The sequence below is a fragment of the Balaenoptera physalus genome (genome assembly GCF_965194825.1).
Source record: "Balaenoptera physalus genome assembly, chromosome: 13".
NCBI lineage: Eukaryota > Metazoa > Chordata > Mammalia > Artiodactyla > Balaenopteridae > Balaenoptera > Balaenoptera physalus.
In genome coordinates this window covers 12,370,867-12,392,945 of record NC_138892.1, presented here as the reverse complement: position 1 = coordinate 12,392,945, position 22,079 = coordinate 12,370,867, and the positions used below count along the sequence as shown (strand labels likewise).

The 22,079-nt window shown below is 41.5% G+C and overlaps 2 protein-coding genes across 35 annotated transcripts in view; one reads left to right on the top strand and one right to left on the bottom strand.

The window, feature by feature from the left end:
• LOC309641106 (apolipoprotein L6-like) overlaps positions 1-22,079 on the top strand; it is a 274,531-nt gene that overhangs the window by 46,471 nt on the left and 205,981 nt on the right. The gene's annotated exons all lie outside the window — the stretch shown is intronic.
• Positions 166-22,079, bottom strand: part of RBFOX2 (RNA binding fox-1 homolog 2) — a 264,208-nt gene continuing 242,294 nt past the window's right edge. For 8 of the 34 annotated variants that reach the window (XM_082420794.1, XM_082420793.1, XM_082420787.1 and 5 more), the window contains 6 exons: positions 21,228-21,372; positions 17,422-17,461; positions 12,303-12,334; positions 7,958-8,046; positions 7,431-7,503; positions 166-5,734 (listed from right to left, as the gene is read on the bottom strand). In XM_082420794.1, coding sequence (XP_082276920.1) covers positions 5,680-5,734; positions 7,431-7,503; positions 7,958-8,046; positions 12,303-12,334; positions 17,422-17,461; positions 21,228-21,372 — 434 coding nt within the window. In that variant the 3' untranslated portion in view covers positions 166-5,679. Of the gene's footprint in view, positions 5,735-7,430; positions 7,504-7,957; positions 8,047-12,302; positions 12,335-14,487; positions 14,531-17,421; positions 17,462-21,227; positions 21,373-22,079 lie in introns of those variants that run through there. The other 26 variants (XM_082420801.1, XM_082420817.1, XM_082420819.1 and 23 more) reach the window with 11 other exon arrangements.

The following is a 22,079-nucleotide window of genomic DNA, read 5'->3' as shown; positions in this document are numbered from 1 at the left end:
AGCCTCGGCCTGTGTTTCCCTCTCCCCTCATCTCATTCAGGGAGCGTTGTGTTTGCCGCCTTCTTTTTTCCATCTTACAAAAGTCAAATCCAAGTTCTATCTTTGGAGCATGGGGGAGGCAACAGAGGTCGTTGAGGATCAACACACGCAGGCCAGGGCGAAGAATGGTGTTTCTCCTTTTATTTAAAAACAGTGCTTCATTACCATTTGCAAAGGCAGAGGCAGTGCTCCTCCTTCGCTTAGAGTTTATAAAAGCCAGCAACATGATCAATAATTTATACACATGGATAGTAATACAAAAAAATAAGGAATAAAAGCTAAAGATCTAACTACTCCGACCTTCACAATTCCAGCTACTTGATAATAATAGGAGTAACCCAATGAATACTGTATGGTCTGAAAGCTACTATACAATATGATTCTTAACAAGAAGGGGAGGGAATTAGAGACTGTCACAAAGCCCTGGGTGCTTCTCTGGAGTTTGTAGGGAAACAGGACCCTGGGCAAGCAGCTCGGGTGTCCTAGGAAGAGATTCGGGGGTGGGGGGTGGGGTGGGGAGGGGGGAGAAAAGGTGAGGTGGTCGATTATACAAGCATCCCATGTGATGCCCCCATGCCCCATAGGTACCTGTTTTGCCATGGCAATGGGAGGGGGCCGGAGAAACTGCACGTTGCATGTAGGGATGGTTTCGTCCCTGCCACGGGGAGCGGGGACAAGAGGGGAGGTTCGGTGGCATTTTTAGCCTTGCAGAGATTTGGACTGAAAAGCTCAGAGACTCAGGTGGGTCAGCCTGTCAGGCACAAGCCACCCTGCCCGGCTCTCTCAGCACTTTGCAGCCCTAGCTTACGTGTGTCAGCCCCAGGTTTGCTCCAGCTATTCACAAGCAGAATTATAACACAAGAAAAAAACAATTCATATCCCTTAGGGGGAAAAAAAAAAAGGAGGATCAATTCATCACTCGATATATAATACAGCCAAAATGAGCTGCCAAGACAAGCACACACACACACACAATACTGTGAACAGAAAAATACAAGAAAATGACAAAGCTCAGGGTCTGGGTCGGGTATCGACGTTGCTTGAAGCACTCATCAGTCCCCGGAAAAACCAAACCAAAAAACATTTTTAAAAAATTCAAAAACGTACGCACCCCCTGGGAATCTGGCGTTGGTAACAGGGGCGGGTGGTAGGGGGGAGAGAAGAGCATCGCTGTTCCCTTTTTGCTGGCTGGTGTGAGCTGAGCCCTCACCACACTGGCAAGTGCGTGTGTCACTGCCAGGCGGAGGGGCCCCGGCTGGCAATCCCCTTAAAGGCAAGGTTTGAGTTGTGGCCGATGAGCAGTTCTCTCCGTTACCAAGCCCTGCCAACCAGCACTACCATGGCTGAAGTGATCGACCGTTTTCCTGAGTAATCTGTAACTGGCTACAGTTCCGGTAACGTGGAGAACTCAGCTACTGCGGCCACCCGCCATATTCGAGGACTCCCCTCCGCCCCTTGGCTCCTCCTCCCTAGTGCATCTGATTCGGGAATTTGAGAACCTGCTGCAGCCTGGTCTGTAAGCCTTACTTTAAAGATGGGGGCCAGGGACTCAACGGCACTCGCTAAACCAGAGGGCACATGCTGGCTTAGGACACCCAGAGTCTACTTGGGAAGGGCCCTGCTTCACACTCTAGCTCCTGGATGGCTATTGCCTGGTTGATCAGTCAAGTGAGGATGAAGGAAGAACACAGCAAAGGGGAAAGGGAGGGAAGAGGCTTTCGGACAGTAACATTTCCAAAAAAATCGTGTTTTATGCAACAGAGAATCAGGTTTCACTGGTGGATACTACAAACGGTCAAACATTTTCAAGAGCATGACAAAATAAAAACACACAAATTTACGTTGGATGTTCACCTTGCCCACTATTTTTTTTCCTATCTTAAAACAGTGCAAACAGGTAACTTATGCTTTTAAAAAACACCACTACCCCTTCCCCACCCCCCAAAGTCCCTTTCCTCCTATTTTCTGGGGGAAACGAGTCTGCGATTCTGCAACTGTTTCTGTGCTAGGGGGTTGCAAGCAGCCAAGAAGTGGCTGGGCTTGGTCAAAGGGGGCGGTCCCAATGGTCCCCCCCCACCCCCTTACAGTGCCCTCTGGGCTGTCCCTTGCTTCCCTCCCTTGGCCTCATCCTCCCACCAGAAGGAAGGGAGGCCATCCAGCCCTTCCTGCAGATCCTTGGGGTTGCTTCCATCCCGAGTTTACATCTCCTTCCTACCTGGAAGCTATGTGACTAGTTATAGGGTGGTAGTGATTCACCGACTTATCTGCTAGAGCTCTAGGAAAGTAGAACCTAAACTAAGAGTTCAGCCCCTGAGGAGTCACACTTCTGAGAGAAAGCTGCTATCGTTGATTTCTACTGAATAGAGCTCCACTAGCTCCCCTTAAACTAAGAGCTGAGCTCCAGTCCCCTTCTTTTTCAAGGAAAAATAATATCGGCTCAGTTCCAACTGTGGCTGCTGAAGGAGGATGGTGACGGTGGGCTTTGTAAAAACTGAGAGCCTTAAAAGTGACGAATCACAACAGCTGATCTCGGTCAGTGGGAGCTGAACTATGTAATATAAGGAATTCTGGAAAAGCTCTAAGGACAGCTCTCTGGGCTGAAAGAGGGATATTCAGATAAAGGTGGTCACTAGAGGGCTCCTGAAAGGAGCCCAGCTTCTAAGAGTAAGATGCTTAGTATAGAAGTCCACATCGTGACCTACAGTAAAGCTGTTGAAATTGATTCAGCATGGATACGTTTTCTGGAATTATTCACCAGCATCCTCTAACAAACTTACAAGATGCCATACTCTCTTCTGACTCAGTTTCTTAGTCCAGTGGGAACTAGAGTCAGGAATAAACAAGCACTGATGCTTCGAGGAACCTGCCTCTGATGAAGTTGCCTGTATGGAATCTCAAAGTTCAAAAGCTGTTGGGGAGGTTGATGCTTCGAGAGCCCCAATTCTCAGTGATGACACTGAAAACCAAAGGCCCTTTAATAACAAGCAGAACTCTATTTAGTCTTTCTTAGTAAAAGGAGCTGAAGGAAGCGGTATTAAAACCATCCCTGGAAATGCAGCAGAGGCCCACTGGAAAACACAGAGCTTGCCTATGGAGTCCTCAGCCAGAACCAGCTGAACTGAAATGCACAAAAGCTCAGGCTTCTGCCTCTTTTAAAAGGGCTGTGGAAGCTGCCTTCTCTGCCTTTCCCATCATCTTTCCCTCTTTCTGGAAAAAAAGAATAGAAAATTCTTGAACTCATTGCCCTATTTTCCTCCCCTGCTATGGATACAACCATTTAGAATTTGGCCTTGTCTCCACTGAGTAGTGGCCTGCCATTTGTGAGAATGGCCCCTATTTGAACAGGACACAAAATTTCTCTCAGTTTCTTCACTCAGTAAAAGCTCTCCCTCAAAACAAAAGCAAAAGAAAGAAAGAAAGAAATCCTCCCTGCCCCCATTCCCTAGACCTGTGAAAGCCCCACATCCCATTCCCACACCCCAAACTATAATATTTATATACACACACAACAAAAATTGTCTCAACAGCAACAAACCAAACTTTGGCTTGGGGAGGGGAACCCTTAAAAATGGCCAATGGACTGGGCAGTCTGGTGTCCCCCATTCTGTGCATTCCTCCCCAGAATCAGTTAAGAATTGCATCGAGGCCTCTAGCTTCCTTGATGTCTCCCCTAGTTTCAGGGAAGCCTCCCTCCCAGTTATTAGGAGAGAGAGGATTCTGAAGGGGGAGAAGAGATGTATTATACACGACAGGCCAGTCCCCCCTCACAGATCCCTCTCCTTACAAAGAATGTTTGATGCTGTCATATGTCAGTCATTTTAATTCAGGGACATGAATCAGTATCAGTCAAGAACACGGGTGGAGGCAGGAGTAAAAAAAAAAACAACAAACCAAAACAAACCCATAACAAACCAGAAGCTCCATGTCTCTGAATTACTTACTCCCTTTAGCAGCTATCCCTCGGGTGAAAGGTCACCCTAGTACCAATGTGAATAGACCAGGGAGCCAAACGGACCGTGCTTTTCTATTTTCTAATGCCTTCATTTTGGAAATCCTGCAGGACCCCTGCCTTTAACAGCTAAGAGCTAGAAGAGAAACACTTTCTCCCTTGTCTGATGATAGATAAGTCGAAGCCAGGTAGTGACAGCAGTGACTCACTGTGGTGGCCACCACATGACTCTTCCTGGCAACGTATGAGATCCTGGTCATTTCAGACCCTCCTTCCTGTACGGGAGGGGAGCAGCCTCAGGGGCTTGTTTCATGTCCTGTAGTGTTCATGAGTACCAAGTGGTCCAGATGCTCAGCTGGGTGTCTTTGGAGGACAGTGAGAAGCTGGGTGGAATGGCCACAAGGGCTCCAGACTGTGGACAGAAATGACTCGTAAAGGCTCTGGAAGATGAAAAGTCCTATGGCTTTGGAGCTTGTACAAAGTGCCTTTGCCTGCCCTCACATGCCCTACTCACAGAGACCTCCAGGGACAGCTGATCTAGGGCTTGGTGTTTCATCTTTTGCCACCAGAGCCTTTATTATATGTTTTCTACTTTGTACTGACTTTTTGATGCAAGAGAAAGATCGGGACTATCAGGGCGCCTTAATCTGACATCGTCTGACACCCCTTTTCTTGCTCTCACCCTCTTCACCGGTGCATGACAATTTGTACTTCTAGCCCTCAAGCCGTGCCCAGATACCTCGGGGAAATCTGGCCACTGGCTATTTATTCTTCTGTCCCTGGGTCCTAAATTCCTGAATCTCGAGGACATGGGAGCAGGGTGTTAATAAAAGGAGAGATGAGCTAAGCTGTGGTTCAACGAAAGGAAAAGCAGCCCAGCAGGAATGCTAGGGTTTACAGGAAAGAAAAGAGTGATCTTTTTCATACTCCAGAGTTCATTCCGAGACCGGTTTCCTAATGAGGTGTTTATTATCCACAGTCTGAGTGCATGTCTGGAAATATTAATACTATAATTCCAAAAACGATGCCAACTGTCTCAGGCCTTGCGTGTAAGATGATTGTAAAGAGAATGAGGAGACAGGAGGGAAGAGGAGAGGAAAGTGTCTTAGTGATTCTCCTGCTTTGCCAGCACACATTCCTATAGTCTATTAGCATGTGGATTCCAGCCACAGCCAATCAGAATTGCCTGCCAAAGACCAGAAACTCAGAAGACTAGAAGGATATCCTGTTGCAGAGAGATCTCTTCCACTTCTGCTTGTCCCACAGCCATTCAGCACCAGATACACTTTGGTAGTTCTGTCTGCTGATTTCTGATCAGACGCATTTATCAGCTCCTAATGTCTCTCCTTCCTCATTAACTGCCTCTTCCGTGATTGACAGAATAAGCTAAGCACGGACATACAGACATGGAAATGCGTTATTTTTTTTTTTTTTTTTTACCACAGTTAAAAAAAAGAAAAAAGAAAAAAGAAAATAATGCACAATCTTTGGAACAAAAGAATTAAAGGCAGAAATTTAAAGGAAAAATACATATTCAAAGAACATAGTGAGGTATAAAAAAGTATTCTCTCTTTTTTTGTGTTTTTTGTTTGTTTGTTTTTCCTCTTCATCTTGCTATAGAGTTCCTCTACTAGTAAATATTGCAATAGCCAGGCCTCATGAACTGGGGGGCTGTCCCACTTGCAGGGGTCTCACGTCACTTCAGTAAGGGGCAAATCGGCTGTAGCCACCTCGGTATAAACTCGCCTGTAGTAATTAAAGACACAAAAATATTAAAAGGTTGATGAGAGAAGCATTACAAAAGAAGACATGTCCTGAGGAGGGATTTGGAAAAACAGCTTCCTTAGAAGCTTCAAAGAAACTGGTTAGATGTTGTCTAGTGTATGAGGTCAGGAAACCAACTTCTGCCTCTAAGATGCTCAGACCAGAGCCCAAACATCTACTGCTGACCTGATATTCTCAAGGGGAGAGTATGCTAATGGTTCATTATTTACATGAGTTAGCACAGAAGAGAAACTCAATGAAGTTTAAAACCAAGTCTGTAAATAGTTTGATTTTTTAAAAGCATGGGTCTTGTTTACCTTGATTACCTCATTACAAGCGTGACCTAAAGCACACTGCTGATCTTACCTTCTTACCCATTACCTGGCAGTGGAGAACACGTTACTTCTGACCACTATCTCTGTCACATTGCATGTTTGAGATGGTGCTGGATTTAAACCTGAGTTAATCTTTCAACGAATAAAGTCTATTTCCTCTGTAATTTATAAAAAATACCAACCAGGTTGTTTCTTGACATATCTGACTTTTATCTTCTATATATATATATATATATATGAGATATGTAAAACTGGGGTATTAAGTGGGCTTCTTTCCTTTCTTTAATCATAATCTAATGAATTATCTTTTTCAATCAAAAGTTCCCTAGGGACATATCGCTCCTTGGGTCATTCTTTTAGTACAGGACTTATATCACTTGGGCACTAAATAAAACCTCAGGAATTCCCAACACTTCCTTATATCGTACGTCTCTACTTCAGTTCTAAACACTGCCCCCCATACCCCCGCAGGACCCTATTACTTCCTTCCACAGATCTTCATCAGTAGAGATTTAGTGTGGGAAGTAGCAGGCTCTCTCACATCTTTTATGTCTTAACTGTGACCACCGTTCTGCCTCCCTCTCAGACATGGTCATCTGTGTTCCCGGGCCGTTGGCCAGTGACACCGTGGATGGCAGAGAACGTCTGGCACGACGAGGTATCACTGTGGACCGGCCAGTCTTTGCTGAATCCAGTGAGTCCCGTCATTGGCCCGGAGGTGTCCAGGCCAACACAAAAATACTGCAGGGGGGATTCGAGTTTGGTCAGGGGGATTATTCTAGATGAGCTCTATGGACTTTTTGTATACTTCTAAGAAATATACCATATTTTGCCACAAATGTTATTAATAAAATATCTTTGTAAGGCATTTGTTTGGTGATTTTTAGTACTATCTGCCGGAAGGCTTAGGAATAGCAGGGACATCCTTTGGCATCTGCATTTGAAGCAGACAGGTTAAGTTTTTTGAAAAGTTTACTGTGAAAACTGGAGAGTCTTGTGCCCCAAGTCCTGGCGAATACCTATCAGTAAAACTCTGCCACAGGTATGCGTCCAGCATCTGAGCCATTATAAAACAGCAGGCTGTTCCCTTCCTTCCTCCCGAACAATGCCGTTACTCAGGGCAGACTGTCACTGCTCATTCCTTTCTCCTGTCCTTAACCAGGCCAGGGGGCTCACACCAGCACACACACAGAAGTGATATGAAATTTCCAGACAGTCCTATTGGTTTTAATACTTTGGCAATGGAAGAAGGGCTGAATTTATCACCTCCCTAGATCTTCTGTAGTCTGTAGGTAAAAGTCAGAAGTAAAACGTTTGAAAAAATAAAAGGCACATCTACTTACCACAGCGCCAACTCCATAGCTAGCGGCAGGGGCAAGGGCATGGTAGGGGTCGGCCGTGTACACCCTGCCATAACTGGAAAAAGAAATCCAATCAGGGAGATAAAGGAAAGACAGTGACAAAAAAAAAAAAAAAAATTAAGGGGTTTTACTGTGCTAAGGACTTGTAACTTGGAATGTTATTAGGAAACTGGCAGAATGGAAAAAATCCCTCCGTTCTACTCCTAAAGGCAGCAACTGAAAATTTCTGAAGTACTTCTATAAAATGGAAAAGAAGGGCACTGGAGATGAGGAAGAGGGAAATTGGGGTCAAAGCCAGAAACACACAGGAACAAGAGGGAGGGAGGGGAGGAGTGTGAGCCTGTGAGCCGCTGGGTTTTTGGCAGGATAGAGTCCAGGCAGAAGGCCTGTGGAAAACCCAGCTCAGCAGGCATTCCCGGGGGCTAAGTGCCCTTTTGGAAACGGCGCGGGGAAGGAAAGGGGGTGACGCGGGGCGGCCCGGCGCTCCCCGCCCCCGTCTCGGCACCTACCCGTCGCTATAAGCGGCGGCGGCGGCGGCGGCGGCGGTGGCAGCGGTTGCAGTAGCAGGCTGTGCGTATCTGTAGGCTGCATATCCACCCTACAGGAGAGAGGAGAATTGACTTTACACATGCCTCTCCCCCGGGGGGCAGGCGAGCACACACCCGCCCACACGCAGATGGACGCGGACGCAGACGCAGACACGGACACAGACACGAACACAGACACACCCGTGGGGAGAGAATGTTTCAAACTGCATCAGTCTGCATGTTATTCCTTAGTGTACAATTAAGCTCCGCCCAAGGCAGGGATTTGCTTTGCAATTTGTAATAGTAACAAAAATAAACTACACTGTAGTACCTCTTCTCAAATTTAAGAAATGAAGATATGATTTAAAACATTTTTTTTATTGAAATATAGTTGATTTACAATGTTGTGTTAGTTTCAGGTGTAAAGTGATTCAGTTACACATATATATATATCTATATATTTATTCTTTTTTAGATTCTTTTCCATTATAGGTTATTACAAGATATTGAGTATAGTCCCCTGTGCTCTACACTAGAACCTTGTTGGTTATCTATTTTTATATATAATAGTGTGTCTATTGTAATTCCAAACTCCTAATTTATCCCCCCCACCCCCCACAAAATGAAGATATGATTTTGGGTCTGTCTTCGTGGGAACTTTGAACAGGGAAAATATTTACAGGAAGTTGGGAGAACTTTATCTGACAGGAAATGTAAATTATAGATTAAAACATTAAATTTATATGTGTCAACTGCAGATTCTCTGATGCGTACTTGTATTGATCCATTGCTAAGAGACTACAGTATATAAAGAAAGGTCCCATATAGTGCTATGCTCCATGTGGCCTAGTGCGTTTGCCAAGAGGCTAAGATAATCAAGCGATATTTAGAAGGAAGAACCAGTGTAGATCAGGGCTTGGCAAACCTCCATCTGTGGACCAATGCAGTTGGCCTCCTGTTTTTGAAAGTAGTTGTGACAGAGACCGTATGGCCTATGAAGCCGAAAATCTTTACCACTTGGCTCCCTACAGAAAAAGTTTGCCAAGTCCAATCTATAGTTCAGACTCAGGCAAACCAGATTACAAAGGGCTGTGGACCCTTGGACTAGGTTCAAACAGATCAGGAAGCCCTTCCCTCCCCCCCAAGCCTTTAACTGCATTTATTTTTCTTCCCTAAAAGGTTTTGGGACTTCTTACATCCTAATCTCACATCAGGTTCTGGAGCTTTTCTTCCAAGGGTTCAAATATCCTCTCAGTCCTAAAGAGTTTCAAACTCCCCTGTCCTGCTATTTTACCTCAGTTTAGGTGAACCAAATACTCAAAAGGTTTTCTCTGTCAGGGTGAAATACTTCATGAAGTTTTGCAAAGATAATCACAACAACAAATGCCGCATGAGACAGGCTATTTGAAAAAGTGGCAAGCTCTACTTTCCCTTCTTCTTCTTTACCGTTCTAGAATTCACCTATTTTACCTAAACCTAATTCAGGTGTGTACTTCTATCACTGTCATTTCCCCATCGACTATAGGTAAATACAGCTATGCCCATTTGGGTGGCGCCTCAGCAGCGAGCACAGCGTGTCTCGTTTCTGTACATTACTGGGTCCGTTTCTCATGGACATCTGAAGCTTTCTGGCCTGTGCTTTCTGCTTTCTATTCCTTCAATGTTCAGTTTTTGCTAAACCTACAAAAGAAATTTCAAATTTACTTCTGTATCATTTCTTAGGATTGGAAACAACCGTTTTCCAATGGGACCCTTGGTCTTCTTAGCCATCTGACAGGGAAGCTTCTAGCTTGCTGCTTTTATTTCTGTTCAAATCTTATTCTGGAAATAGCTGTGATTTCTTCTTAGAGGTTTCTACAGCTTTTTGCTTATTTCTTACATAATTTATGCCTTCTCTAACTGAAGACACTGCACCATGGGGGGAAAGCTTACTGCTGCTCTTTAAATTTATGCTGCTTAAATTCATCAGAAGCAGCTTCAAACATACATTAAAAAAAAGGCCCCTGATTGGCTTTCAGTGGTTTTGTATTATTCCTTCTTTGTTCTTCAAGTGAATGACTTGGAAAAGTAAACACTGTTTTCTCAATTATAGGTCTTTCCATAGATATTCCTATAAATAAGAAAACTCTAATTAGTATTACCAAACACTGGCAATGAGATGGTAATGGATAGGGCCGTGGCAGGAAGTACCCTCGGGGGCTATCTGTGATCCACACGCTTCCTCTGAATTCTAGCCAGGTCTATGGGAACAGGCAGGCCAGACTGATTTGGGCAAAGCCGTACATCCAGGCGGCAACATACACACTGCCATACATACACACATAAGCATATACATTTATGTATAAACTAACTCAAGTGTCTCTTTACCTTTTAAACTTCTAAAGAAAAAATGAAACAGTAAAAGGATTGTTAAACAAAACAACATGCTAATCATCATAGTTGAAATTTTAAGCTTTATATGAACCTTGAAGGCTCAATTTTTTGGTATCACTAGAGATGGTTCCACTAGTTTAGAATTAAAGTTTGCTAGTGTGAAGTTTACAGAGGGGCCATGTTTAGTAAAACATCTTTGTAAATGAGGATAATGTGGTAAACAAGCATCATGAGGTTTCTCTCTTTAGCATTCCTTCAAAATCCAAAATAATCTCTAAAAATTGAAAAAGTCAAGGTAATAAAAGCAATTAAAGCCTAATTTATATCTTTCTGAGTAAAACATTTAAAAACTGAAGTTCTATGCCATGGGACAGAGGTATGCATTCTCATAAAAGTACTAACTAGACTCTCAGTTAAGTCTCGGTATGTCAGAGATACTGGGGATTGTATTAAATCATTAAATTTGAGCTGTATTGGACTAATCATGGGGAAAAAAGGAGATTCTGAATGAGGTTACTGATAGCCATTTCCCCTCAGTTTCCTCAACCTGCAAGAAGCCATCGGAACCTCAGTGGTTTGGGGGTAATGTTATTGTTAATCAAGACAATTTTAAATGGATCAGGCTGTGGAAGAGAAGGCTCCCTCCAAGCCAGAAGGAAATAAAGATAATCTATCTGCAGTCCTTTCCTTCTGTTATGAGTGAACTCTGACTCTGGAGTTTGAATTTGATGAGGTTCTCTGCTATTCAAATTCAGGAACACAGGACAGGCATGCAAATATTTTACTGGCAACAAAAGGCTCAAGAAGAGTATCAACAGAATTTTAAGAAAAACTACATTAATTTTTTAGAAAAGCAGATAATATTTCCACATGTCTACTCTTCTGATTACTTTATGATAATGGTGCTATAGGGAGGCCCTTTAAAGGGGAGGGGTCCGTGTTTAGGATGGGCAGGTAATATCGCAATAAACTGATTTGGTAATTCATTGATGACTACCCCAAAGTTAGAAAAATTAAATTGTATGTCATGGATTCCTCCTCTTAGCTGTATTCTTAGTCCAAAGTATTTCTGCTGGTGCTTTAAACTGGTTATTCAACAAAATATCTAACCATAATATAAGCCAATGAACATTCAGATATATTTATTTCTATTCTGGATTTTGGAACGCATAAAGAATCCAGGCTGAGAAACTGTTTTTTCAACTTTCACTTCTATTAGCAAATCTGAAGTTGTTTACGGAACATGAGAACAAAGTGCAGTTTGAAACACCAAGGGTTTCATTGCTGTTTCTTAAGTTTTTCAAAAAGAACAAGGGTGGGGGAGGGGTAGGAGAGACAGGGTTCAGGCGTGGGGAGGGGATATGGCGCCACATTTATTAATCACATTAAGAACTAAGCATGCCAACATCTGGAGCTAGAACAACCAGCAAAATCACCACGTTCAGACTCAGATTGGCTAACTCTATCTATCCCAGCATTCTCTTGGGACAGCGGTTTGCCCTAGGCTCTACCACAAGCTCGGTGAAGTACACAGCCTCAATTACTAGAGCGTGCAGCCACAACGACCTGGTATTACGGAAACAGTCAGTCACCACTTGAGTTAACATTCCAGACCCTAACGACTGGCCCCTCCCCAGCCCAAAGAAGAGTCAATCTCGCCCACCCTAGCCCTGGCCCACACCACAATGTTAATAATTATAACAAGCAGTAACCCATCTGTTATATCAGAGAAGGGAACAGAGACTCCACTGAGAGATTTAGAGTGAGATGTTAACATTTCTTCAGCTGACTGCACAAACAAACAAACAAAAAAAGAGGAGAAATAATTCATTTGGAGATATGAAGTCATGAGATAGCTGATGTGTATTGCTTTTAACCATGCACCGATGCAAAACTGAAGCAACCATTAATAATAAAAATTAAAAAGGACATATGTATTTACACACAATCAGACCTGTTTGATCTGAAGCAGTTTGCAGATTCTATCTGTGTGTGATTTGAAATAAAACAAAAAATGGGGATTAGCATGGCCACAGCACACCCTAATGTCAGAGGGCACACACGGACAGCTTTCTGGAACCTGACAGCTGGATAAATTTGGCATGGCTAAGCCTGGTCCAAATATCCACATGCCCCTTTAAAAATAATTACTTTCTTATTCCTTTGTAATTCATTCTGAATGATTCCTAGTGCTCCCAACTGGGACAGCCCAATGCTATATCACTCCCCAGTTCAACCTTCCTGATTCAGTTCTGACCCGCAGTGCTCACCTGTATGCTTGCCCTCTGTCAACACCCATACATTCTGATCCGGTGTTCTTCTAAAGTATTTCCCATGTGCTATCCTTTCTCATATCCGTAACACATCCCTGCCTTCAACTTCCAGCTTTTTCAAAGGAAAATGCTGTTACCTTTAAGACCCTTTTGTTGTTGTTGTTGTTAAAGTCTCACTTTTGCATTACCCAATGTCACCTCCTAGGGATTTTTCTACTCCACTCTGAACCAATTTTATTGTCTAGTGAACTTTACAGCATTGCCACGCTGACCACATGATTCTTCTGCACAGTTCTGTAGCTGTGTTTTAACTAGAACAAAATGGAAGGGTTCTATGTATCCTCCCTCTTATACCTGACCTTTCCTTGCCTATCCAAGTTTAATCCTCTCTTGTCTTGATTTTCACCTGGCCATTAATTTTATTATTACTTTTTTGTTTTAGGATTTACAATAAAACAGGACTTTGGTGAGCATGTGATGTCAAGACACCTTCTTTCTACCTGGAAGACAATGACATTATGTGACACTGAGGAGAAGAATGTGTATTTCAAGACCAGCAGACAAAATGAAAGCTTGTTCCCTACATGTGATGTATAGATTTATAGAGCAAGGGGAGTTGGGGGGTGGGGGTGGGAGGGTGGGGAGAATGGCAGGTGCGATGCTTCAAATCACTACAGCAGAGCAGAGATCCAGTCCAGCTAGCTTGGGTCTAAGGCTGTGCCTCTGGGAATCACTTTGTCTCTACACGATTCTAACTCCCTCCTTTCCCTCACCTCCTCCCCACTCCGGCTGAGATCCACTGCTCTAGACTGAACTTGTATGAGGAGGGCTCATTAGGAGAACAGAGTTCTTCCGTGGCAATATGGCACCTTTGATTAAATGTGAATAACACAGATGTGAATACAAAACTCATAATAATGATAATATTGTTACTGCTTTTGATTGAGAGACCTATCTACTTGGAAGAGTAAATAAGAAAAATTTTTAAGGAAAATCTTTTAAATTTATCTTATTATTATTAAAATTGGGGTTAAGGAAAGAAATTTTTATGACCAACTTGGTATCTTCCACTTACTACTTTTATGATGGATGAGAGATGAGGTTTAATTAACTAACCCTTTCGAACACTACTATTCCACACCTCTCCCAATCAGTTCATTTCCCAAAGCTTGCGGGGTAGCCACATAAATAAACTAACTGAATTGTGAAAAGCTGTCTATTGTTTTCTTTTTCCTAGCACCCAGCTCTCAACGAATCTAACAGTGCATCATTATCCAAATGCACTCACTAATCTAGTTTTAAGGTGAAAGGAAAAGAGGGCAAGGGAAATACATGTTTCAATTTTAGAGTCCCAGTAAGTCTAGATTTTTAAGACAACGTCAAACTTACATAGCAGCACAGCCCAATCACTACTATGATTTCACGACAGGGTCCAATTCAAGATTCAGAGTCCTGTTTAGACGGATTCTACCTTCTCCCTTTTCTCATTTCTTTCACAGTAGTAAGAAAATGTCCCAAATTTCTAAGCTCTCCAAATATAAAAGACCAGTTTAAACACCATGGGATAAATGTGATTGACAAACTAAAAGAGGTGGCAGTGATGGGACAGTGCGTATAACACACCTGGGGCGGATGTGTGGCAATGGGACAGGAGCACTGAATTTTGGAGGAAATGCCCTCTTGTAAGGAACTTGACTGGGTGCACTGCTGAGGTAGCAGGGCTTAGATCACACGCTCACAAGTCTTGCTTGTCCAAAAAAGCCTCTGTTCCCATCTCTAACGTGGAGCTGGAATGGTTAGTATAATTCAATTTTTTCACTGCAATCCACAATCTGATTGATTGGCAGGTCACACTGGCACTCCTACCTGAGGTATTTTAGCGCTAATGATTGGTTCCTGTAAGACTATTCTATAACAGAACACAGGAAGAGCAGTTCAAAAAACACAGCTGTGGAAGGAAAACAATCATACAAAAAAGCCCGCTAAGGGGCCCACCAGCCTTTTCTTTCCTTTGGATGCAAGCATGCTTTTCACAGGATGAGAATTAGGAGCAGTTTGTTATCCCATTAAAAAAGTAAATTAGGGTGAATGATGTCTTTTCTACTGATGAAAAAAAGACGGGGCGGGCAGACACATAATCTATCTGCTACACTCCCAAGTCAGCAAGGGGAGTCTCTTTACAAATCATGGGCACAATTGCTAGATCAGTTCTCCTGAGAGGAATGTGTCACAAAAGACACAGCGAAGAAGAAAATGGCTAGCAGGGATTACGGCCTAACAGCAGAACAGGGAAAGAGATAACCAAAACAAAAAAACAAACAACCTTCACAGTTAATAGTCTAAATTAATATAACTTAAATAAAACAAGTAACAAACTCTTTTCCCTCATGTTGTCTCTTCAAGCTTGGGTTCAGGGCACTTTTTATACTAGATAAACCCTCCTCTCTTTCTATTTCTAACCTTCTTTTCTGAGGAAACGAGAACTAAACGTATATTGATAGATTTCCACATAAGGGAAAATGTACAGAGAGAAACAGAAACAAACTCAAGGTAAAATGATAAGAGGTTTTTGTTGTTGTTTGTTTGTGGGGCAGGGAATATGAAGTTTTAAAAGCTGTATTAAAAATTGCACTAGGCCTCGCTCAACAGTTCCCTCCTCATGTATTCTTGTTTTTCATTCTTGAGTTCGGGTATTATTTCAGCACTACTTTTTCCTCCAAGTAACTGCTTTAAGATAAGAACTAAGAAATAAAAATACCATTACTATTCAGTCTTTTCATCAACAAGGGGCCACTGGTCAAAAAAATGTTTTGGCAAGGTCACTGAATTACTTCTGTTCAGCTTGATAAGGTGATCCAGTTGGTAAATAAAAAAAAATTCAACAGTATTTTCTCAACAACTACAGAAAAACCATCTCTCTCTTAATAAAATCATATACTGTAAACTAAGGGAGTGAGAGAACTGTCAACAAATATTTGGTTGGCTGAGTTAACAAGGTGAGAGTAGGCAAATCTTAATAAGGTAGAAGTAGGCCACACTTAGGAAATACCCAAATAAGGAAGATATTTGAGAAAAAAAAAACTTGACTTAAGAAATAATTCAAGTGGAAGTGTACTCTAACAGACCAGATTTCAAGAAAACAACTTAAATAACATAAAGATGAGTTTCATGAGACTATGGATACTAACGTAAATGGGAGAATGTACATGCTAAGAGCATATATAAATACGTATATTTAGAAAAGAGCACTTTGGTGTAAAAGTAGGATTTGTTTCCCAACCCTCAAGTTTCACGGTGAGCACAAGAAAAAAAGATCTTTCATTACCTCTTGAAAACCACTGGAGGAAAGTTGTGGATTTTAATTAAAGTACTAATAGAGGTAATGAAATATGGATTATTTGGGTTTTATGCTTGGCTAAACAAATAATTTAGGTAATCTGGGTAAGTCACACTCTCTCTAAGAAACATATCTGCAAAGTGAGAGCGTTGGACCAAATCATGGCTTAGGTTCCTTCAAGCATGTGTTAAATTAAAGCGTACTTTGAAGGCCTGCTCTAAACAGGCCAGGTGTGTACAACTCACCCACCGAATCTCAGAGGGCTGCTCTATCCTGTCTCTAGTTCCTGCAACACAGAGGGCCTCCAAGTGCATTCTGAAAGTTCATTAACGTTTTCAGATTGCCGAGAATCTCTGGCAGACTGTGGAAACAGTTCATTAAAAAGGTACCCTTATTGACTCTGGGGAGGTTAGGGTAGAGAAAGCATTTCCAGACAATTCTACCCTATGCCCAAGGAATCATTTCATGCTGACAAGTTTTTCTCAGGAAACTGTTTCTTAACAATGTGGGTGGTTAGACCAAGCTTGCATTCAGAAAAAGATCTTTGGAGAGAGGTCCTAATAAAAGACTTGCAAAACTCAAAAACTTGACTCTTTTTTGTCAGTTAGATCACTTTGTCCATATTTTAAATAATATGTGATCACCAATCATGGAACTTGAGCTATAGCTAGACTGTTTAAATAATGGATGGTAATAAAGATGTTAGCATGGCTGGTCAAATCAACAAATCTTGTACAATGGTCAAATGTCTGTAAAAGAGTCTAGGTTGCTAATGATGCCACTTGTTTCCCTCTAGCTGGCTCTTAAGGAAAGAGCCCCACTGGCTGTGGACCTTCTGATACAGAAAAGCCTTATGCACTGAGTATGTGGTTTCCTCTTATTCCTACCCACCCTTCACTGGCATCAGTTCCTTATTTCACTTTCACAAGACAACGCTCTCTCCAATTATGTGAAATAGGAAAACACACATTTCAGAAAGCTTCCTGCCATCTACATAAATCAAAGCTCTAATGATCTAAAGACGGATGTGAAATGAGAAGAAAAGCAGAAAAGGGAAAGAGTTGGTTTCAGGCTAAGCTAGTTCTGTTATTTATGTATGCACATGAGACGACAGTAAGAAAAGACTTTAAACCTGCTGATCATCTCGCAAGTATATTTGTGATACACAGAACATCTGTGGGTGTAGGGAAGGGAAAAGAATATGTCCAGTAGACTGACTCTAGCAATGATCAGGAAACCCAAAGGCTTAGTTTTTGCACCCAGGGGCAAGCGCAGTGGCAGAGAAGCATGCTTGCATTCTTAAATATATAAATATATATATATATATATCCACAAGGAAAATGAAAATAAAAATTAAATTATATTAAAAAAAGAAAAAAAAACCAAACCAAACCAAAGAAACAGAAAAAAAAGGCTGGCTTGTCAGGGGATGGGGTCGAGAAGGCCCCGGTGTGTGTACTTACATAGAGGTCAGCACCGTAAAATCCGTCCTGGTAAACCACACTGCAGAAAATCCACACAAAAACAAAAACAAAAAAACAAAAGAACAGAAACACATTCCGGTTATTGAGGACGGCAGCATGCACATGCGCTCTACACGGGCAGGTGATGTATGAATACGGACCCTGGGCTTGGGGCCGGGGTCAGTCAGCCAGGAGGAGCACAGGGGCACAAGCTCTCTCGGCAGCTCCGGGACAGGCATGGCAGGGGAGGAAGGAAACCCTGGAAGGAACCGCCTGCCAATCTGGTAATTAAAGTAGGATGAAAATACTAAAGCGTATTCCCAGAGGGCCTAATACAGCTATCGAAAATCTGCTGGATTGGAAACACCAACTTTTCATATCTGGAGTATTTTTTAAAAAATAAGTTTGTCCTAAGAGGAAGTTTTTCTTTAAACAGCACCAAAAGGGGTGTGTGTATGTGTATGTGTGTCTGTGTGTGTGTGTGTGTGTGTGGCGGGGCGGGGGGGGGGGCAGTGGTTGTGTAGAGAGGGGTTAACATGAAAAAGAAAAAGAACCCAAAGAATTCCACTAGGGCAGGACCTGTATGCAAAGTATGTTTCAAAATTATGTTTAGTATTTTGTTATCAGTTTCATAGTAACATGTAATTTTTTTTCCTGATATCCATACATCACCTGCTTTTTCACCCTGCACATTAGACATGCGATAAGATTTGGCTGATCACACAAGCATGCAAAGTATTATTATTCAGCATTTTAAGAACCAATGCAACACCTCAGAAAAACAAGTCAATCAATTCTGACCAAAGTAAACAGAGAAATGTAATTAAAAAAAACAAAACAAAACACAACCAAAAATACCCACAATGCATTGCTTTCACAAGCAGAGATAATGAGCTAAAGGTTAAGGTGATTGGTCCAAGGTCCAAGAATTGAAAGGTGCAGTGGGGATCCCAGATAGTAACAATATAATCCAGAGTGGGAGGAGTAATTGGAAGACTTTAAGGGTTCCTTTTTGACCATAAGAATATTCATGGAATTCTGAAAAATTCAACTGATAACTGAGGTTCTGGGCATGACCTGTTTTATTTAAATGAATAAAACTGAGAAGGTAGCTGATTAGGAATAGAAGCGTTTACTCTCTGTTTAGAAAATGAATTTGTATTGAACAAACAAAATACATGACTCTTTTTTTAATCCTAAGCAACACTAAACTATTATAATTAAAATATAGATTTCAAACTTTTTGAGGTATTTTGTGCATATAACTTCCCCAAAACATTATTTTGGGACCAAAAGATATGGAGTAGCAGTAGAGAAAAAAGATGACTTCCTTATTCATATTCGTTAAATCAAGATTTGGATATTTAAAATTAGAAGATCTATTTATCATTTATTCACCTAAACAAGCTGGAAATTTTCACCACTACCTTCTCTGCTACCATAAACAAACTAGCAAGTGAGGTTATCAAATTATATTTTTAACTTGAATATGAAAATAACTTATTTTTTATATGTAGTTGGAAAGTTTCTGAATTCTACTCCCAGTGACATTTTGTTGTATTTACTGGATAGTATGATCACACTATGCAATGCCCCAATTATGCTGTGCCCTTGTATTATACAACAGGCAAATTAAACTCATCCGTGAGGTTCAGTTAGCTGAATTCTGTCCATTTTCACAGTCTCCAACTGCAGTTAAAGTATGATATTAGAAAGTAATCTGCCTCTCAATTGCATTTTAGTAAAAAAGAGACTTGTTCATAATGCGAAGGCTTATAAAATGCAAAGCACTGATGCCAAGTGGTGATTAATTAGCCTTCAACTATTTCAGTAAGGGGATATAGGCAATGACTGAAAAATGTTTCTTCTATAGAGAAGAGTGGTGGCATTAAAAACGAATACATTTTATGCTAAGCTGTATCACTCACTGGGAATATTCACCTAAATTCTAGAAGAATTCCAATATTCCCTATATCAAATGCCACAAGGAGGCTAGAACACAACGATTAATGATAAAATTAGTTTACTAAGCTGAAAAGCAATTTTAGGCCATTCCTCATAAAATACTGGACTTATTCCTTGCCATCTTCCATGTAAACAGGTGGTTTAGTTAATAAAAAAGAAAACATGGGAAATTAGTGTTCAATGTAATGCACAGAAATTGATGTGATTAGACATAAAGATAAAATATCTTTGAGCAAATATATACCTGACACAGACTTGGTAGAGAATGGGTTCTCAAGTTTGGCCAATATACTAAAATGACCTATCTTGAATAGGAACGAATTCAACCACTTTATAAAGTAACTCAGGAATATTACAAAATAAAGAAGTCCCATGTTTCTGGTGAGCAGTATCTCTTTGCAAACATGATGGTAAAATCTCTTGGATTGAAATGGAAGACGCTTCATAAAACAATTTTCCTAGTGTGTAGAACTTCCAAGGTTCCATTTTATGTTTTACTTGACTATTTCTTGATGAAATAATACTGCATCTTTATTCACTTCTTTAAAAGGAGATGTCAGAGGTTGAAGGTCAAAGGTCAAGTTGAGAGGGGAAAAAAAAGGATAAAATTAAAAGTAAGTAATGGCAGAAGATGGAGATGATGGAATGCATGGGATTTAAACATCTATAAACTGCAAACAAGTTTATTTCTAAAGTTGTTCCCTTCCAGTGGCTTCTGAAGCCTGCCCATTTCAACATGCATATTTGTCTTGTCTGATAAAAATGCTTTAATTCTGTGTAATTGAGGACCCCAAATGGCATGTCCCTTTGGTCTATGAATGAATGCTATATTAGTACACCTCACAGTCAATTTTGCTGTCAGAAAAGGACCTACAAAGGAGGCTCTTTCCCTTTACATTTTAACTATGTAGCAATGAATAGGCTCCTCTGCCGCTGTTTATTCTTCATTAAGAATATGGAAAAAAAACCTGTCACAGGCAGAGAAAAGATGAAGAACACAAACGTCACATCTTTGAAGAAAGAAAGTCCTGATACAACTAACTTATAAAAGTCCACTCTTTACAAAAATATACATTTTAGGTTGACACTGAGAAACAACTGAAAACAAAACCTGCCATCTTCACTCCTTCTCCCCCATTCAGTAACAAAGGATTTATTTGTTGCTATGGAATCATTCCACTGCATGAGACACCCTCCATACAAAAATCAAAGGGTGAAGGATGCTCAGCTCCATTAGTTGTTTTATTATCATTTGGAAGCCAACTGTAGTTTAACTCTTCCTACTTCTCCCTTTCTCCCTTGATTCAATTGGACTTGGTTCATCTTTGAATTAACCTCTTTTAATCCATTTCCTACAAAGAAAGCAAATCCATTGTGGGTAACTAGCTCTGCTGCTCACCACCCAGGCGGTGAAACCACAAGGGAGGGCACATGTGAGAGCCTCAGCCCCAATAAGGGTGGTGGTGAGGGGGTGAATCCAGCAGATGCAGTCTTGCACTACAGTCTTGAGCTTCTAGTTTGGTTCTCTGCAGGAGTGTTAATCCAAATTCGTGCGATGCTGAGTGAACTCCATGCCAACACACTGCTAGTGAACACAAGACAGCTCTGGCTACTGTCTTAAGCCACTACTGTGAGGGCTTAAGGTGGCCAAAATGAAGATTTATATAATGAATTGATATTTTGTTACATTCTGACAATGGTATGGTTCTTGCCATCTAATCCGTTAATTTGCAAATATTCACAGAATCTCTACTATGTGGCACGGCAACATCCCAGAAGTTATACGAGGGCCAAGGTTTTCTGTTTTTGTGCGGCTGCTTATTTTGGAATCTACTGCTTACCCTGGATAGGCGGGAATGGCTGTTGGAGGTACCGCTCGGACTGCACCGTATACTGTCCGCCCCCTGCCCCTCAGGTGGGCTCCTCTGAAAGCGGCCGCCGTGGTGGCTGCAGTTGGGTAAGGGAAGCCAGGAACTAAAGGGAGACCCAAAATACAACAGAAATGCCAACTTGCATTCAACAGCACGTGTACAATCACAGCTTGCTTTGCACCAATTATAGGAAAGACACCTCGACATTACATCTTTTCTCAAAAAGAAATGGAAATATGCAATATGCCCAAACTAACTGACTCCATGCCTCATTCATCACAAATCTTGAGTGAGTTTGCTTTGCTCCTTCCCAATTTCAGCCTTACAATGCAAGCTGAGGAGAAACGGGTCAGGAAGCTCTGAGCACTACTGCCATAATGGAGATGAGACTTTTAATTTCTACGGGCAGTTTAAATTGATTGATATAAACTCTTTCACTGGCTAATTATTAACTCTGTTTCCAAACATTATTACCTACATATAATAATTATTCTTCATAAGAATATTCTTTTGTGTTTTGACATGCTGCCACACTCCAAGGCACACAGTAGTCTTCAGACATTTCATTAGTCAACCTTATTCTTTATCTAAAATATTTCAATTCAGAAATGTGAGGTGAGAGGGAAACTACCTCTCCCCTGCAGCCTTGTAATCCTTTAAAGAGGCAGACATTTTCTAAGGGCCTATTTTAAGTGTGCTATCCTCTAGAAAGCACACAGAGACACTGATTCCATGTCCACTGAACTCTGTTTAATTATATCTCTTGCTAAATGGCTAAATGGTTCAGGTCAAAATGACTTTAGAGATATCAACAGAGCTGAG